The 17,503-nt window shown below is 33.6% G+C and overlaps 1 protein-coding gene across 4 annotated transcripts in view; it reads right to left on the reverse strand.

The window, feature by feature from the left end:
* Positions 1-17,503, reverse strand: part of Bap60 (Brahma-associated protein 60) — an 86,766-nt gene that overhangs the window by 28,394 nt on the left and 40,869 nt on the right. For all 4 annotated transcript variants that reach the window (XM_089093092.1, XM_089093025.1, XM_089093254.1 and 1 more), the window contains exons 2-6: positions 16,427-16,575; positions 9,793-9,965; positions 7,141-7,318; positions 4,777-4,932; positions 1,501-1,629 (exon numbers count right to left, since the gene is read on the reverse strand). In XM_089093092.1, the coding sequence (XP_088949218.1) occupies positions 1,501-1,629; positions 4,777-4,932; positions 7,141-7,318; positions 9,793-9,965; positions 16,427-16,561 (771 nt within the window). In that variant the 5' untranslated portion in view covers positions 16,562-16,575. The remainder of the gene's footprint in view (positions 1-1,500; positions 1,630-4,776; positions 4,933-7,140; positions 7,319-9,792; positions 9,966-16,426; positions 16,576-17,503) is intronic.

The following is a 17,503-nucleotide window of genomic DNA, read 5'->3' on the forward strand; positions in this document are numbered from 1 at the left end:
TGTTTACAGGACGTTATTAAATGGATATTGTGTTATAAAATGTGCTTATTTTTTCAATTTGTGTTTTACTAATGAAAGATTTTGTGTTGCAAAATTTAAGGTTTGTCCAAGAGGACGAGGGTTCGAGTCCTGGCGTGGCTCGTTATTTGGTTTGAAACAGGGTCAGTGGCCTGACTCTGTAAGCTGCATCTTGGGAACAACGAAACAAAATTCTGGGACAAGTACACATACTTGTACATACATCTGTACAGTAGTAAATTCAGTAAGGAGTATACATACATCTTGAGAGAAGAAAATCAAACGCTAAAGATACGAGAATAAAACGCTGGGATAAGTATACATACTTGTGTATGAATCTGTACATACAGTGTAGTACTGTACATATAGCTGACAGTATATATTCATCTTGGGGACAAAAAAAAAGCATCTTGGGGACAAAAATACTGAAGGTATAGTAATCAAATGCTAGGAATATGTGATCCGATATCCAGTTAGTACCGAGTTTATGTTTACATATTTAGAAGGCATACAGACAACTAAGATAAGTATTAATTAGACACTACTACTTAACAGCAGGGAAAAAGACAACAGGAAACAGACAACAGGAAACAGACAACAGGAAACAGACAAACAGACAACACACAACAGGAAACCGCAGGGAATAATCAAACAGGAAAACCAACAGAATATAAAAAAAAACTACACAACAGGGGAAAAATCTTCAAAAAACATCCCACCTTAACCGTGCGTTAAAGCTACAGCTGACATTATCCATTGCAAATTAAACACCAACTAGTTCAACAGATCAAAAGTAAAGTAAAAAAACATAATCAAGACCCTGTACATGCATCTTAGGGAAATTTTTTTTTTAAATACTGTGACAAGTATACATGATTGTATGTAAATCTGTTCATTCAGGAATAAATACATCAAAAGTAAATCAAGTAACAATCCAAAGTAATTCAAAGTAGGGACAAGTAAATCAAATGCTGAAGGTATAGAAATCAAATTCTGGGAAATGATCTGATGTCCAGTTATTGGTATTGAGTTTATGTTTACATATTTAGAAGGCATACAGACAACTAAAATAAATATTAATTTCACACTAAAATTATTACTAGTATCAATTATATTGACACTAATCCAACTGAAATATGGGACCACACTGGGCAATCAATCAGACAATTACAGTCATCAAAAAGTAAAAAAAACAAACATCACTGTCCTTAAGTCATTCCTTGAAGCATATAAACACAGAAATATTCAACAGGAAACAGCAGGGAAAATCCAACAGAAAAAAAAAACATCAGGGGAAAAATCTTCATAAAACCTCTCATCTTAACCATACGTGAAACCCACAGCCGACATTGCAAATTAAACACACCACAAACTAATTCAACAGATCAAAAGTAAACTGAAAAAAATAATCAAGACCATCGGTTTCTGACTAAAAGCACCGCGAGCTAGCTAAACGTAGCATAAATAAGCTGAAAAATATACCTGAAATCCATCCGTCTCTTGTGTGGTAGGGGTTCTATGCCATTCTACTAAATGGTTATCTGGACCATAGAGCTCTTTGTCTAATTCTATAACAAGCGATTTGAAAAACGATGAAAACTTCCTTTTCACCTAAAAAAAAGTACAAGAAAGGTATTTAATCAGGTGTATTATAATGGAATACACCAAACATGGGCAGAGGGCTGCTCGTCAGCCATATATTACTTCTCGACACTTATAATGCATAAAAACTGTGTGATGACAGAGAAAAAAGGAGAGAGACAGAGGGAGGGGAGGAGAGAGGGAGGAAAGAGGAGGAGATAGAGGGAGATGGAGGAGAGACGGGGGAAGGAGAGATGAAAAAACAGAGGGAGGAGAAAGAGGTAAAGGTAAAGAACACTTTACTGGATCGTCCCTACCAATGATACTGATCTCTATTTCATGGCCCTTCAGCGATGAAGTGAAATGGGCGGCTGGGCGTCAGCCATCCTGTGCTTTTGTAACAAGTAGGATTAATTAAAATAAACAGTCTAATAAAAAAAAAGATGATTTAATAATCCTAATTTTGGACTTTGGAGAAATAGAATACGTAGATGGGATATAAAAAGCCGGATTTTCCGGGCATTTTGATGAGCGTTAACTTATCGGACATCATACGAAATGAGAGAAAAGAAATTGGAGTAAGAGCCAAAAATTGTGGTTGGGAAAAATGCCACAAAAGATCAAGAAAATAGGTAATTGAACTCCATAGAGACACGGTGTCACTGTATTACGGTATTTTTGGGATTGGCCAGTTTGCTCCGATTGTAATCCTTATTTGAGTGTCTACCTTAAATCATACTGGAAGTCATATTCTTATTGTATTCTTTAAGCAATATACTAAAAAAGACAACCTAGATTTTCCTCGCTCAGGAATCAGCAGAACCTTCGTGAAATCGTAACTATATTAGTTTACCCCTCGCTAGTTCGGGCCTTCGAAATAAGCAACCAAACAATGATTCTGGCGATTCAATTCAGTTGCTTCGATCTAGGTTGAACGTTATTAAGCATAGATCTCGCTCAAAATGTTATAACAGAGGAATCTTTGGCACTTTAATATGGGTTGAATAAGAATAAAAAATTATAAGCATCAGTTACAATACAGCATTACCTAGTAAAATCTGAATAATTCAAAGAAGGCTAAATTTCAATTAAACAACATTAGGGTCTAAACTGAAGTTGCAACTTTATTTGAATCAAACTGCAATTTTTCGGAAAGTAGACAGATTCTTCTCTTTTAAATTATTTTTACTTTTTTATTTTTACAAAATAGTTAGCAATGGGTTGATACACAGACCCTTAGCAAATGAAAAAAATAAGCATAAACATATCTACTGTTGCAAAATTTTCGACGCAATACCTTACATAAGGTTTTTTTTTTAAATCAAACTGCTTGTATGAGAATAAATAGAAGTTCAAGTGGGGATAAGTCCTTTTATTAGACAGTGAAAACAGATAGAAAACATTCTGTATATTTCGTCTATATACACCAGTGATCGTCATCAGCAGAGAAAACTATTCGTAACCCAAAAGTAATTATTCTGTTTTGTATAAATACGTTTGTTTTAATTGTAGGCCTTTAATTCTTTTGCTAATGACGACAACTGGTGTATGTGGTCGCAATATCTAGTTTTTTTTTATCCCTTTTCACTGTCTAATAAAAGAACTTATCCCAATATGAACTTATACTGTTGTGAAACTGGTTCTTTTAGCTGCATTTTCAGTTTCTTTTTCTCTCGTTTTAGTTTAGAAAATGCAATTCCTGTTATTTGAATAGAATTTTAAGCCATATCAATGGTTTTTTTTCTGAATTTAGGAAATGCACTCGCAGTTCTTTGAAACCTCATAAATTAGGATTGAGCAAAGTTGTGAAGCTGAAAAACTTTTCTTATACTTCAATTAAGCAGAAGATCTATTTTGCAAGGTTTCACTCTTATAATACAAAGATTTTTAAAGTTCATCAAAGGTCAATGCCCTCAAGAGGGAGAAGAAGTGGAGGTAGGTACTTCAAAATAGCTTCCCGAGACCAACTTTAGTCTAACCCTGAAAAGTAGATCAATCCCTGAAAGTTTCATTTTCCTAATCTAACCCCTTTCCAAGATAGCGAAAAAACAGCTAATCTAGAATTGTACCAAAGTTTCAGCTCCTTTTTAAGAATCAAAAGGGATCGGAGGACAACTAGCCCCTCCCCACACGCCCTCTGCTCCTCAAATGTATCCGATCAAAATTTTGAGATGGCTATATTGTTCAAAATAGTCCGAAAATCATATAACAATGTCTCTAGGGTTGACATGTAAAGTGAAAGTTGAGAAAAGAAAGAGAGAAAAGAACTGTTATTTTTAGGTTTTATTTATGCTTTATAAAAAAACTTTGCGCTTTTATTGGGTAGCACTAGATGTTGATTTGAGTATGTATACTCTGTGTATTATGCGTGATTTAAGATTATGAATGATTATGTCTGTATACTTTTCTGGGGAGATGAACTAGAATTTCCTCTCTTACAAGTGACTCTTACTTTGGCCACATTCACAGTGTCAAGTATTTTATTTTGAAGTATCTTATTTGCTTGTATGTTCATTATAAACTTGTTTGTATGTCAATGTTGTCAATAGTAAATATCTTAACGCTTACAATGCAGGGGCGTCAATTCACGAAAATTTGGGGGAGAGGACAACTTGCATTTTTCAAACTCTAGGGGGGAGGGGCAAAACTTTCTTTTGTCATTTTAATTCCAAGACTTTCTATTTCACTTTTCTATTTTATTCTACTTTTTCTCTAGATTTATTTCTATTTCATTCTACTTTTCTATTAATTTATTATTTATTCAACATACATATCAAGAAAAGGTGTTGGCTGAACGTTTTGTTCATTACAGGATAGCAAAATGTCATCATACTCAAGGATTGCAAATATTCTTACGGTTCTCCAATTGATACACTTACTAAAAAAAAACATATAAAAGGTGGCACTATTGGAGCCCACTATTGCAAACACAGGTGGTAAGCCGGAGGGTCCCGAAAAAACTTACCAGACCCAACCTGAGAATTACTTAAGAACAGCAACCCTTGGTTTATATAGCTAATTTTTATCTGGTATAAATCCTCATACACAGCCGATGCAGCAAAGACGCGAAACTTATACGATAAAATAAAGCTTTGTGACTTAGGATAAGAGACTTTGGCCCTGGGCATAAGTCACATTTTGGTAGTTGCCAAAAAACAACACCTGTAATAACCTTACCTTAGTGGGGTCATTTTTTCCATCTTCTAGAAGCCTTCCTTCAACTCGGAGTTCCCAGGAGGCAACACTTCCTTCTTCGTTCTCCGAAGGATACAACGTATTCGATATGAAAATTCGGAGTTTTCTCTTTTGTTTCATTGGACGTTTTAAAGCTTCCTAGGAATTTAAGACAAATTTAGATAATAAAACGTGTGCATTTCAAGAATTAATAAGGACATGCTGCTTTTAAAGAACGCATAGATGGGAAAAAATTTCGTCCAGCAATTTAAAGCCAAGAGCAAGTTTCTCCCCATATAAATAATCTGCAAAAGCCAATGGATTAATAACTTAAAAGAAAAAAAGGTTTATGGTTTAGAAAAGGCAGGACTGGCAACTATGAGGCAAAGAAACTATGAAAAGATGCCAAAGATCGCCCTTTTCAGCCATTCATCTAAGACCAAACTAAAAACAGGTCATCCACGAATGAGGTGGGAAGATTTCGTAAGAAAATATTTAAAGGAAGTTTGACGTTCTTGGGAGAGGTGCTCGAATAGATTGGGAGAATGAGAGAGCACAGCTGTGTGAGCCTCAGGCGGCTTGGTACCGCAGCGAAATGTTAGTAGTCGTAGGAGTAGCATAATTTATAATTACAGTTGTACATATCGATGGATCTTTTCTTATTGGTTGACTGTGGTCGTGGAAACTGTTTATCCTAGGTATATGGAGTGGTAGGTAAGATCGAAATCTCATTCAAGTGCCGATCTATTCAAATTACCAACTTGGGAAAAGTGGCGTCAATTCAAGTGAGTTGGGGACAAAAATGCATGTATTAAAATCTACGGGGGGAGGGCGGGGTTAATTCTTTCAATAAATAATCAATTAAACAAACCCATTTTCAATGAAAATACCTAAAGAACATTTTTCAAGATCCAGGGGGATAAATCCCCCTCCCATTGACACCACTGCGAGGGAAAACAGTTTCTTTCTATCTGAATTATTAATTTTACCATTTCATTAGAAAAAATATGAAGTGAATTGAACTTAATTTAGATGGGCCACATTTAAAAATAGCTAATGAACCTAATAAGCGTCTAAATTATATGGCTCAGGATTTTCTGTTTCCACAATCTTCCCAAGGAATTTATCAAAAATTACTAAAATCGCAACAACAAACATAAAAAGACACATCGAACATGACCTCCTTATTCTCTAGCTAATATAATTTAATCTTAACCAAACAAAATTTCCTCCTTTTAGTAAGAAATTTCAATAGTATTATTAAAAATTACTATTAATAAAACCTGCGACAAGCTTACTCGTCGCGCGTTGCTGCGATATTAAAACACAGAAGATTTAAGGAAAATACCCCCCTGAGGACAAATCCCCCCCGCAGGTGATTCCCTCCTTCCTTACGTAAAATTTCATCCGCGAATTAATTACGATTGCCTTTTTTAATTCAAGTATTGGAAAAATTTCCCCCGCAATATTCCCCCGTTGACCATTCTCCTCCTGGAAAGAACACCTCCTGCGGTGGGAACGAAGCATACACCATATTAAATCTATATAAGAAACTGGATACATAAATCGAAAATAAACATCCACTGAAAAATTGGCCAAAATTGCATAAAGTTTTCGTCAATAAAAAAGGAAACAGCTTAATAAAAAATTCCTGTTTCTATTCTTGAAGAAGTTTTTGAATTAAAAGTTCTCATTGAAGAAGATCTAAAGGCCCACAAGCAACCCAACAGAAGTGAGGTTTGAAGGCCCGAACAAATACCCGTAGCGATCAAAGCAAAGCAAAGGGGAAAAATCCTGTAAGAACTAAAGGCCCAGGAAAAGTAATGTCTCACTCAGGGTTGAGGGATATCAAAGGCTCGGATTCACTCCAAGCCAAGGGAGAACCTGACCCCCATCCGGGCAAACCAAGCGGTATTTGTGAGAGCAGAAGGCCCTAGCTGCTCATTGTAGCAATCAAAGCGATTGAGGGGAGGCGACACCGGATAAATGAAGCGGGTTTTCTCTTCTTTGTGACAATAGCTTTAAGCAAACATAAAGACGCCGACATTAAACAAGAATAAATAAACTAAACAAATAAATCATAGAGATCGTAAAGCAACAACAACAGAAGACAGTCTGAAAGAGAGAGAACCTGTCTGTTTTTTCAGCCCCTCTTTAGTACCTACCATGAATATGAAGAATTTGACCCGTAGCTTTTAAGGACTAGATACAGGGGTGTCAATTCACGAAAACGTACGGGGGGGGGGATGTATTTCAAAATCTAGGGTAAGCATTTTTTTCTTCAATAAAATCCACAAAAAAAGGTGTTTTTAGAACCTAGAGGAGCACAAAAAAAAATAAACATAAAATTATATAAAAATCCTATACCTGAATGTCTAGTCGTTTTCTCATAATTGTTGCATCCAATTTACGCTCAAAGGCCAATAGGTCCATATAAGCCTGCGATTCTGGCACTAAATCTCTGACTTTTTGAGGTAAAATCTTATCGCTGAGCTTTTTCTTCTTTTTTGCAGCTGGCGGAACGGTGGCAGTTGATGGTGGTTCCCTGAATTTGAGATTAATTGACTTTTCCTATTGCTAATAGTAGTCTTTTGTAACAAACACACGTTTCAGCCAATGATGGACCAGATTAAATTATTTTTTCTTCCCATGTTTTTTCAACTGGTTCTATATCAATACATTATTTAGCACCTACGGCCAGGGGAGTAATTTGCTATGGGGTGGGGTGGGGGTCAACTGCCCCCTCCAGGCCTCATTTTGACCCACCTCCCCCAAACCCCAGTTTGCTCCCTCCCCCAGCTTAGTTTAGTTTTTGAAAATTTAGTTTCAGCAAAAAAACTTGTCAAAACTAATATAAGCCTGTATAATTCAAGCATCCAGAGAAACAGGCCAGTTTTCTTAATATATCTTTGCCCTTATGGTATTATTAAATAAAAAAAAACAAGTTTTTTTTAACTGAAAGTAAGGAACGACGTTAAAATTTAAAACGAACAGAAATTATTCCGTATATGAAAGGGGCTGCCCCCTCCTCTACGCCTCGCTCTTTACGCTAAAGTTTTTTATTGTTTAAAAAAATAAGAGTTGTAAGAAAGTCAAACTTTAGCGTAAAGAGCGAGGCGTTGAGGAGGGCACAGCCCCTTTCATATACTGACTAATTTCTGTTAGTTTTTAGTTTTAATGTCGCTCCTTAATTTCAGTTAAAAAAAATTGTTTTTTTATCTAATTTTTGAAAATTTTTTAATTAATGTAGATTTAGATTTCGGCTCACCGTACATGAATAATTAAAAAAAAATTTGTGCACAAATTTTATTTTTATTTGTTAAATGGCTTTCTCGAAATTTGTTTAATTTTATTTACGAACGTTTTCATTACTAATAAATATATGTAACTTACGAATTAACTTACGTAACGATCTTCTATATTCATATATTTTTAATACGTATATTAGGGGGCTCGCCCCCTAGTCAATACCTCACTCTTTAATCTAAAGTTAAAATTTCGTTCCAATTCTTTAAAAATGAACCCTTAATAACAAAGGCCGTTATTTAGAATAAATAGCTCTTATCAAAGTACTAAAAAATCTTTGGCTTAAAGAGCGAGGTATTGACTAGAGGGTGAACCCAATCATACACGTAATATTTTCTGTTCGTTTTAAGTTTTGATGTTACTCCTTATTTTCAGTTGTAAAACTTGTTTTTTTTTATATCTAATTTCTTATCTTTTTTTTCTAAATAATGCTGGGAAATCCGGCACCCCCTTCATAGCAACGTCCCTTCCCCCAATGAAAACTTCCTTCATGGAAAGATCTTCCCAAATAACTCCCAGATTTTTTGTATTATTAAGAAATCCATATACAGAAAATAAAGGGAAAAGAATTAATCCCTCTTTTAAATTGGTCCATTTACCCTCCCCCCCCCCCCAAAGACAACCTTGAATCCACACACTCTTTTCGAAGCACCTGATCCTCCCTAAGTTTCTGAGGGACCGTCCGCATTCAGGGGAAGGGGCGAAAAAATATGACCTTTAACAGTCCATAGAGGTTGGACGTCTTTTTTTTAATAAGAGAAAGGAATAATAAGAATAAGATTACATTTCCAACATACACTAACACAATAATATGTAGTAATGAGTAAAATATATAACACATAATATTATATATACTGTTGAGTAAAACAATTAAGATATACTAAAATTTATCACTTTTGTCTAGATAAGTATAGTGTTTTGTCACCACATTGGATTTTATATGTAATAATAATAATATGAAATTAACAAGGTAATCTCATTTCACAAGATATTACTCATCTTTAGGGAGCTAGATGATATTACAAAACAGTTTCCTCTGAATCAGTGGAATATTTTGTCACCACATTGGATTTTGTTCGTATTAAACAGCACCTATAGTTAATCCAATAATTTCATATCAGAGGGTATTATTCAACACGGGGAATCTACAAAATATTAAAATGCAGATTTATCTAGATCGGTGTGCGTTTTTGTTACCATATTGGACTTTATTTTTGTACAAAAAGCAACTAGAGTTTATCAGATGAGTTGATCTTTATGTTATTTTGTAGTATGTGTTAGTTGTTAGTCTACTGTTCTTTTATTTCTTTTTCTTCTGAAAAAGCCTTATGTAGATGAAGCAGAAGCCATAGTATTCGGGCTTTTATCGGTATATGTGTTTTTTCGCTGTCATAATTAAAACTTTTACGTGTTATAATATATTTCTATTTAATTTTAACTATGTATAAAAACAAATCTTCCAGGAGGGGAGACAACCCAAACAACTCCTTTACATACATAACTGGGCTATTAAGGCAAATACCACTTGTTTATGGATATTCTACATCCATTGCGACTATTCAATGCGCTTAAAAACTAATTATTATGATTATTCTGGCAAGCTCCGCCTATTCTAGAGCATTAGGCTAACTAAGTTATTTCAATTGCGCTTTTTAATTGAGTTGGATATCTTCAGTATAATATTGTCGAATTACTTCAAAATCCTTGACTTACGGTTTTGGTGGTGGCTGAGAGCCTCTTGGTTCCATAGGTCTTTTCGTCCCAGGTGGTGGAGTGTTAATAGACACTGGTTTTGGTCCATATCCTGGCCCTTGATGACCTCTTGGTGGGACTGGACTTGCAGAGTTTTGTTGTGGGCCTGTAAAACCAGGGCGCTGCTGCTGTGTCTAGAAAGGAAATAAATACAATATTCATCTGTATACATAAAAAAAAAACTAAAAATAGAATAATTTGAGACGCTTGTTTCCATGCAACCATTCATGAAACAAGAATAATTTTGTTTAAAAAAAAGGCCCCTCAGCTAGGATGTAGCTCAACTTTGTAAACTTTTATTTATATCTAAGCAAATCATACAATCTATTTCTACAATGGATTCGTATATTGTAATATAATGGATTTGTATATATATATATATATATATATATATATATATATATATATATATATATATATATATATACGATTTTTTTCCGTTTTTCTTGTTTACTAGTCAGTTTGGTATCTTCATGAAACGTTTAATTCAAAATAGCTTCCATTACCATCTACTATTTGTTTCAACATGGATCAAAGCAGCAGTAGCTTGAATTAGCTTTCTTTTTTTTTAATACACACCCTTCAATAGCTGATTAATCGCTTTTCCACATATAACAATCACAGTTATTATAACATTGTTAAAATGATGTTAAGTGTACAACTATGTTTAAAAATAGTGTATTTTGTTTATACTTTATTATGTACTAAGCTTATTTACATTACAATTTTTAACTTCAATTTCTTTAAAACGCACAATTTACTTTTTCTTTCACTTCTTTGTTTTCATAATGTTTTCACTTTAAATGAGTTTTGTTGACTGAAGGCTATGTTTAACAGTTAAGGGCCAAAGAACCAAAAAAGGAGGGCAGACAAGTTGAAACTCCGCCCGGCTGCCGGAAGTAGTCTCCAAAATACCTGGAAGCAGTGGTATCCCCTCAAAAATTTGTTTTCCTTGGATTCACCAAACCTCCGTCTTGACTGTTTAGCCCTTTTCCTGAATCTCCGTCTTAAAATGAAGCATTATACTTAGACTGCTAGCTTCAATTTATGCCTTGCAATAGCTCTTTCGATTATAGGAATTGGACTATCGAGTTGAACATTTGAAGCTTAACACACTTTGCATGGGTCTTGGGAGCGATCAACACGGCTATTAACTGAATGAAGTTACTGATACTGAGGTTTGAGATCCTTCAAAAATGTACTTTAAAGAGCATACTTTGGTGGCATTAGCACATTCTATTAAAATACGTAATGGTTGAAACTTGTATTTTTAATATTGCAGAAACAGCAACATGGACGAAGAGGGGATGAGACCTGATGCATTGGAGATTTGGTAAGAAAAGGCTTACACATTCAGGCCATTTGAGCTTGCGCGGATTTTAAAACATATTTGGAATGGAACTTTGAGAGAAATAAGGATGAAGTTGGTTTATTATTGATTATATGGGCCTGCAATAGTCTCTACTGAGAAATTTTTACATATGGCTTATTTGCATAATTGGGAGCTCTTTCCCTAGATATTTTCTGGGAAGGAGGGGGTGTGTGAATCTAAAAATATTTTCCGAGGGGACATGCATTCAATTGAAAATCTTACTATGACTTTGATTTTAACAGAGGTCTTATATTTCAACCTTTCTTTTGAATTGCGTCCATCAAGCATCTCTTTTATATTGGCTAATTGGAATTTTGGGAGACCTCATTCCTATAGCTGACAAAAGTGGAGGGAATTAGAAGTAACAGAAGGATGGGATCCAGTGTCTCACTTTAACTCGCCTTAAATCCCATTATGCAGGCATAGAAGGATGTATCCCTATGGAAAATTTCTATTAGATAGTATCTAAAAAACCTGTCTCTATGAGCTATTTGTACAGTCCCCCATGTGGCTATACCAAAAAATATTTGTTTCTGTAACTGTTTTGATCAAAACAGCTACCATAAAAACCTCTAAACAACAGTATTTCGTAATAAGAAGGGTGAGTTTATTAATGGTCTAGGGGTGGTTGATTGAAATAGTTTATTTTAAATTGAAAGTGAGTATAAATTGTCAACAAATTGCGCGTATCAGTTTTAGAAGAAAACAAACAAACATTTGCAAAGTAAAATAGATTATCCTTGGGCTTTGTATCATTTTTTTTTCTATGGTTGCAATTCTGATATGACATGCACTTCAATGACAGTTTACCAAGCAACAAAACAGAAATAATAAGTTCACTTTCCCAACTCAACATATAGCATATTTGGCAGCTACATCTGCTATTTTTACAGGCCGCATCTGCAAAATGTTGTTTGCATGAATTTGCAAGTTGATTCAGTAGAAAAACGTTCTAAGACTCCAACTAGAAATTTGCCAAAAGTTTCAATGGAAAACTAGGTCAAAGGTAAATTAACCACCAAAAAATCTATGTTGAATGTACAAAATTAGTGTTTCTTTAGTTGAGTGAATAGCTTATTTAGATGAGGTATGTTCTCCCATGAATTTTTAGGTTCAAGCTTTTCCTATACTCTACGAATTTTCTTACACTAATAACTTTAGAGATTAATTAAAACTTATATTTTATGATTTCAAACTTCTAAATAATATTTTTAATTTTGCTTATTAGGGACAGCAGTAATTATTTGCTCTTAAAGAGAGGGAGGATTCACAAACCCCAACTCCTCCTTGTATATATACAAATGAAAAAAAGACCAAAATATTGCAACCAGAGAAAGGTTTAATATTTTCTAGCATACATTACCTCAAAGACAAATTTGGGTCAAGTAGGTTAATTGAGTCTTTATGGCCCTTGTTCAGTTCAACTGAAATTATCTATAGCTTGTCTCAATCAAAATTATGGTGAATAACCTTCAAGACTGAGTAAAAAAAAAAAAATGCTTAACATGTGAATGATGAATAACGCAAGATAAAGTATCAAGAAGAAGCAATGAAATCATAGTAATCAACTGTAAACATAAACAACAAACAGATAGAGAGTAACAGCAAGAAGCACTTAAATAAATAGTACTGACAACAAATAAGATAACATTGAAATGAAAAAGGAAAGAAAAGAAAAAGAAGCCATTTATAATTAAATGAAATAAAATTAATTAAATAGCTGGTTCTAGACCATGGGGTATAGATAAGAAGAAATTTGCCAAAATTCAAATATATTCTATATATTTTCTAATATATTCTGAAAATAACATAAATTCTAATTTTATATATAATATGAATTTAGTATATGTTAAATTTGATATATACTATTGTAATATATATTATATAAAAATAGCATATATTCTATAAAAAGAATATAATAAATACATATTAATACAAATATATTCTACCAACTGACAGCTTCTGAGATTCAGAAAAGGACCCTGCCACCCAGAAGAAGTAGAGGAGATGGGATACATTAAAACTGTCGTCAATCTGAACGAAACTTAATCCATCCTTGTGTGATCTCAGTCAAATCAGTGTGTGATCAGGGACACAAAAAATGCCATAGTAAAGAAACATGCTACTTGGCAGTTTTCAAATTTGTTGGCAGATTTTGTCTGAAAATACCGTTTATACATATAAAAACCCTTTTTGCCCAAAGAAAAGCCGTAAAAACACTTGTCCAGCTAATGTGTCAGCAGTTTTTAGATTTTTTTCGAGTACTGCTACTGGCAGGTTTGGAACATTTTGCATATCCATTGGTGATGCTTTGCCATCACACAGCAACAAATTTACTTGTGAATTTAATGTGATGAAGCACGGATCCTTCCATCACACAAACAATTTTGTCCGGTTTTGGCTCTAAATGTCTAAAGTAAAGTCAGACAAACGGTGCATGTCCTGGCCATGATCCACCCAAATATTATCATGCCCCACCAGTGGAGCATGTGCCCCACAATGGGATTCACGGCTTTAGAGTTTTAATTTAGAAAAAAAAGCATTTTCCATACAAATGACGGCAAATTCATATGCGTTTAAAGGGAATAAAAAGATATAGCATTGCAACGTCGTCGTACATTGTATAAAATGCGTTATATTCAAATTACACAAAAAACCTCAAAAAATGCATACAAGATTTGTTTATATCCATTTTTGTTACATTTTTAAAAGTCAAACAAACATTTCGGGGGGAGGGGGGGTCAAATACCCCCCCCCCCTCTGGGTACGGCCTTAGAATGTGAAGTCATTCTCATAAAAAATGTTATTTTTCTAAATTAAAGTCAGCCAAAGGCTGCACGTCCTGCTTATGGCTTGGTATATCGTTTTGCCCGTCTATTTCTGAAACTTGCTCCAAGTTGGTTACTAATGCATTAAAAAGTATTCGTGTGTCGTATGGTAATATATCTCCAAATAGAGGGCGTTAGAACCGTAAGGGTCTAAGCTCGGCTTTATAATAGTTTTTGCTCTCCAGGAGTAAATTTCCTATCTGGATTCCACCACCTGCTGAGAAAAAAAGATTTACGGAGACTTAGAAGTGGTCCTGCTAAGCCTGCTAAGCCAAACTTGAATGAAAACAGCGCTGCGTTAGAAAGGGGGCAGCCCTCCTTCCATATAAAGGATAATTTCGGCTCTTTTTAAGTTTTAACGTCACCCTTTATTTCTATTTGAGAAATTTACATTTTTTTCTGTTTGTTTTTAGCGACATTATCTTAAATATGAGAGGAGTAGCATTAAAGTTTAACTTTTTTATAACGTTGGTTTGATAAAAAGTTGAAAAACAGATTTACGACTTTAGTAAATCAAAGTCTTAATTCCATCTATAGTTGTAAAAAAGAGACTTTCTATGCTACGTAATAGGTGTTAGGAATAATTAAAGGTTCAAAAAAGAGCTATCTATTCTAATTAAACGGCCTTTGTGATTCAGGGGTTTGTTAATTAATTTTTTTTTAACTTTTAACGTTTTTTTTAACTTTTAACGTAAACCCCCTAATATACTTAATAAAATATACGAAAAAAAAAACAAGCGATACGGCTCAATAGTAATCGAAACTTTTAAAAACGGAATTTTGATGTCAATAAATGTATCAAAAGAATGGGCTTATAATGCTGATTCTAAATATATAAATTTTATTAAGTTTAGTATTACTCATCAAAGGCTACGAGCCTGAGAAAATTTACCTGATTTTTTAAAGAGGGAGGAAACATCCCCTACAAGTGAAAGAATTTTAATGGAAATCCCACCGTCAGATTCAGCATATCAGAAAACCCTATTACATAGGTTTCAAGCTCATATCTGCAAAAATCTGCAACTATATCTGCAACGTATTTTTTGCCAGAAGAAAAATATACGAATATAGAAGTTCGTTACGCAAGTTAATTTGTAAATTACGTCAGAACCAAATTTAGAGACAGCCATTTAGCAAAAGAAGAGTAAAATTTTTAGGCAAATTTTGTTTACTTATTCAATGACGGTGAGCCGAAATAAAAGCTGCATTAACTAAAAAACGATCAGAAATTAAATAAAAAAAACAAGTTTTTTTTAACTGAAAGTAAGGAGTGACATTAAACTTAAAACGAACAGAAATTGTTCCGTATATGAAAGGGGCTGTCCCCTCCTTAACGCCTCGCTCTTTGCGCTAAAGTTTGACTCTGTCTCACAACTTTAATCTTTAAAACAATAAAAAACTTTAGCGTAAAGAGCTAGGCTTTGAGGAGGGGACAGCCCCTTTCATATACGGAATAATTTCTGTTCGTTTTAAGTTTTAATGTCACTCCTTACTTTCAGTTTAAAAAACTTGTTTTTTTTTATTTAATTTTACACAGAGAGAGATGTAATTTGCTAAGGCATATAATTAGTGTGATTTTAGCATCATTAGTAGTACTATTTAGTAGTATCATTAGCAGTAGGCCTACTATTAGTCATGCTATTTCAAAATGAGGATATTTCTTTTCAGTCTTGCCAAAATTCTAATAAATGATTTAATTTGATTCTAAATCCAAAATTTCAATTAATGTGAATGACAAATGAAAATTTAAGATAAAATTTGTTTTTAGTAAAAAAACAAATAGTGACTGTCAAACCACTTTAAGAATCAGAAAAATTCATAATTCTGATTCTTGACAAGCCCTTGATTTTCCCAAATTCACTTTATGGTAGCATTTGGCCTTAAAACTAAATATTATGCAACATGTTATAAAACCAATACATAAAACTTCTAGTGGAGATTGTTTTGAAAGATATGGAAGTCTATTTTAAGACTACCAAAAAAGTTAAATAGTGTGTAAAACTTCTGAAGAAAAAGAAAAAAGAAGAAAACAAAAAAGAAGAAAAAGAAAAATAAATTATGATTTGGTGGGAAAGGGGTAGGATAAAAACAAATAAATCTTGGTTATTAGAGGCTAAGGTGCAGGTTCAAAGACATTTTTCCGTAACTAAAATAAAGGATATTTGAAGTCCAAAGCTCTTACTTCTCATGATGATTACAATTTAACAAGTTAGAAAATTTCTAACTATTCCAAACCCACTCTCATACTATAAATTTCAAAGTTTCATCATAGATATAATTGTTTGTCCCAAAGATGATATTTTCTATAATAAATCAAGTCAATATAACAAGCAGTAAGAAAAGAATCTTGGTTATAGGAGTAGCTGTAATCTAGTAAATATAAATAAAGAACAACCTGTTGAAATGGTGGCTGCTGACTATTAAATGGTCTATTTAAAGGAGCTCCAGATGGAATAGGGCCTGGAAAACCAGGCTTCGGGGGACCCTGTGGAGGTTGACCAGCTGGTGGTTGCCCAACAGGTCCATTCATTTCCTTCTTAGTACCTGAAAAAAGATTGTTCTTTTAATGTTCGTCCATGACATTTTCACTATAAACTTAATCCAAGATACACAAACTCTAAACCTAACTTAAAGTTGTAATTCTCTTATTAATATGAACACATGTCTTTACATGTTCTTTAATATCTTTTTATTATAGGATTTCTTTATTATATTATTACCTTATTTAATATATCTTATTATTGTATTATTATAGGGATGGAATTAGAAGAACATGAAAACACTTTCTCATCTTGTAGTTTAGGTATAAGTTTTGATCAGTAGTTATACATGACTTGGAAAGTTGTTCAGCTGTGCAAGTTAAATTTTTAGGCTGTAAAAAAAAAAGAAAGAAATAAAACAAGCAAGATAATTGTCAATTTTTTTTTACCACAGCCTAGGGTTATGTCTGGCACAATTTGTGCCTGAGGGGCGGGGGGTCAAAACTCCAAAGACAATGATCATTATATTTGCTAAGAAGGGTAAGAACATTGACTGTGCAATTTGAGTTATTTTCCATCAATTTTTTTTTTAAGAGAGTAATTTGTATCATTTGCATTTCAAAAAATTGTCCCATGAACTATCAACAATGTTAAAAAATGGCATAATTGAACTATCAATATATTGATAAGTTAATCAGATTTGACCACAAAAGATCCATACAAGTAAAATACATGACTGAAAAATTGGTTAAGACTAATCATAGGGCAGAAATCAGAAAGAAAAAATAAATATACCATTGGGCCTATACTCTTTAATAAAAGCTCGTTCCAAATATAATAATCATTGCTGTTGCTCTGCCCCACCCCCTCAACAGATTTTATTACTTCAACAGGTGTTGCCTATGTTTTCTATTTTCTCGTTTTTCTTCTTTCTTATGTTTTCAATGACCCAATTAAATTTTTTTAGCGTGTTTTTTTTACATTTGCTTTTC

The sequence above is a fragment of the Artemia sp. Qi Xiang Cuo genome, chromosome 1 (assembly GCF_049724085.1).
Source record: "Artemia sp. Qi Xiang Cuo chromosome 1, ASM4972408v1, whole genome shotgun sequence".
Lineage (NCBI taxonomy): Eukaryota > Metazoa > Arthropoda > Branchiopoda > Anostraca > Artemiidae > Artemia > Artemia sp. Qi Xiang Cuo.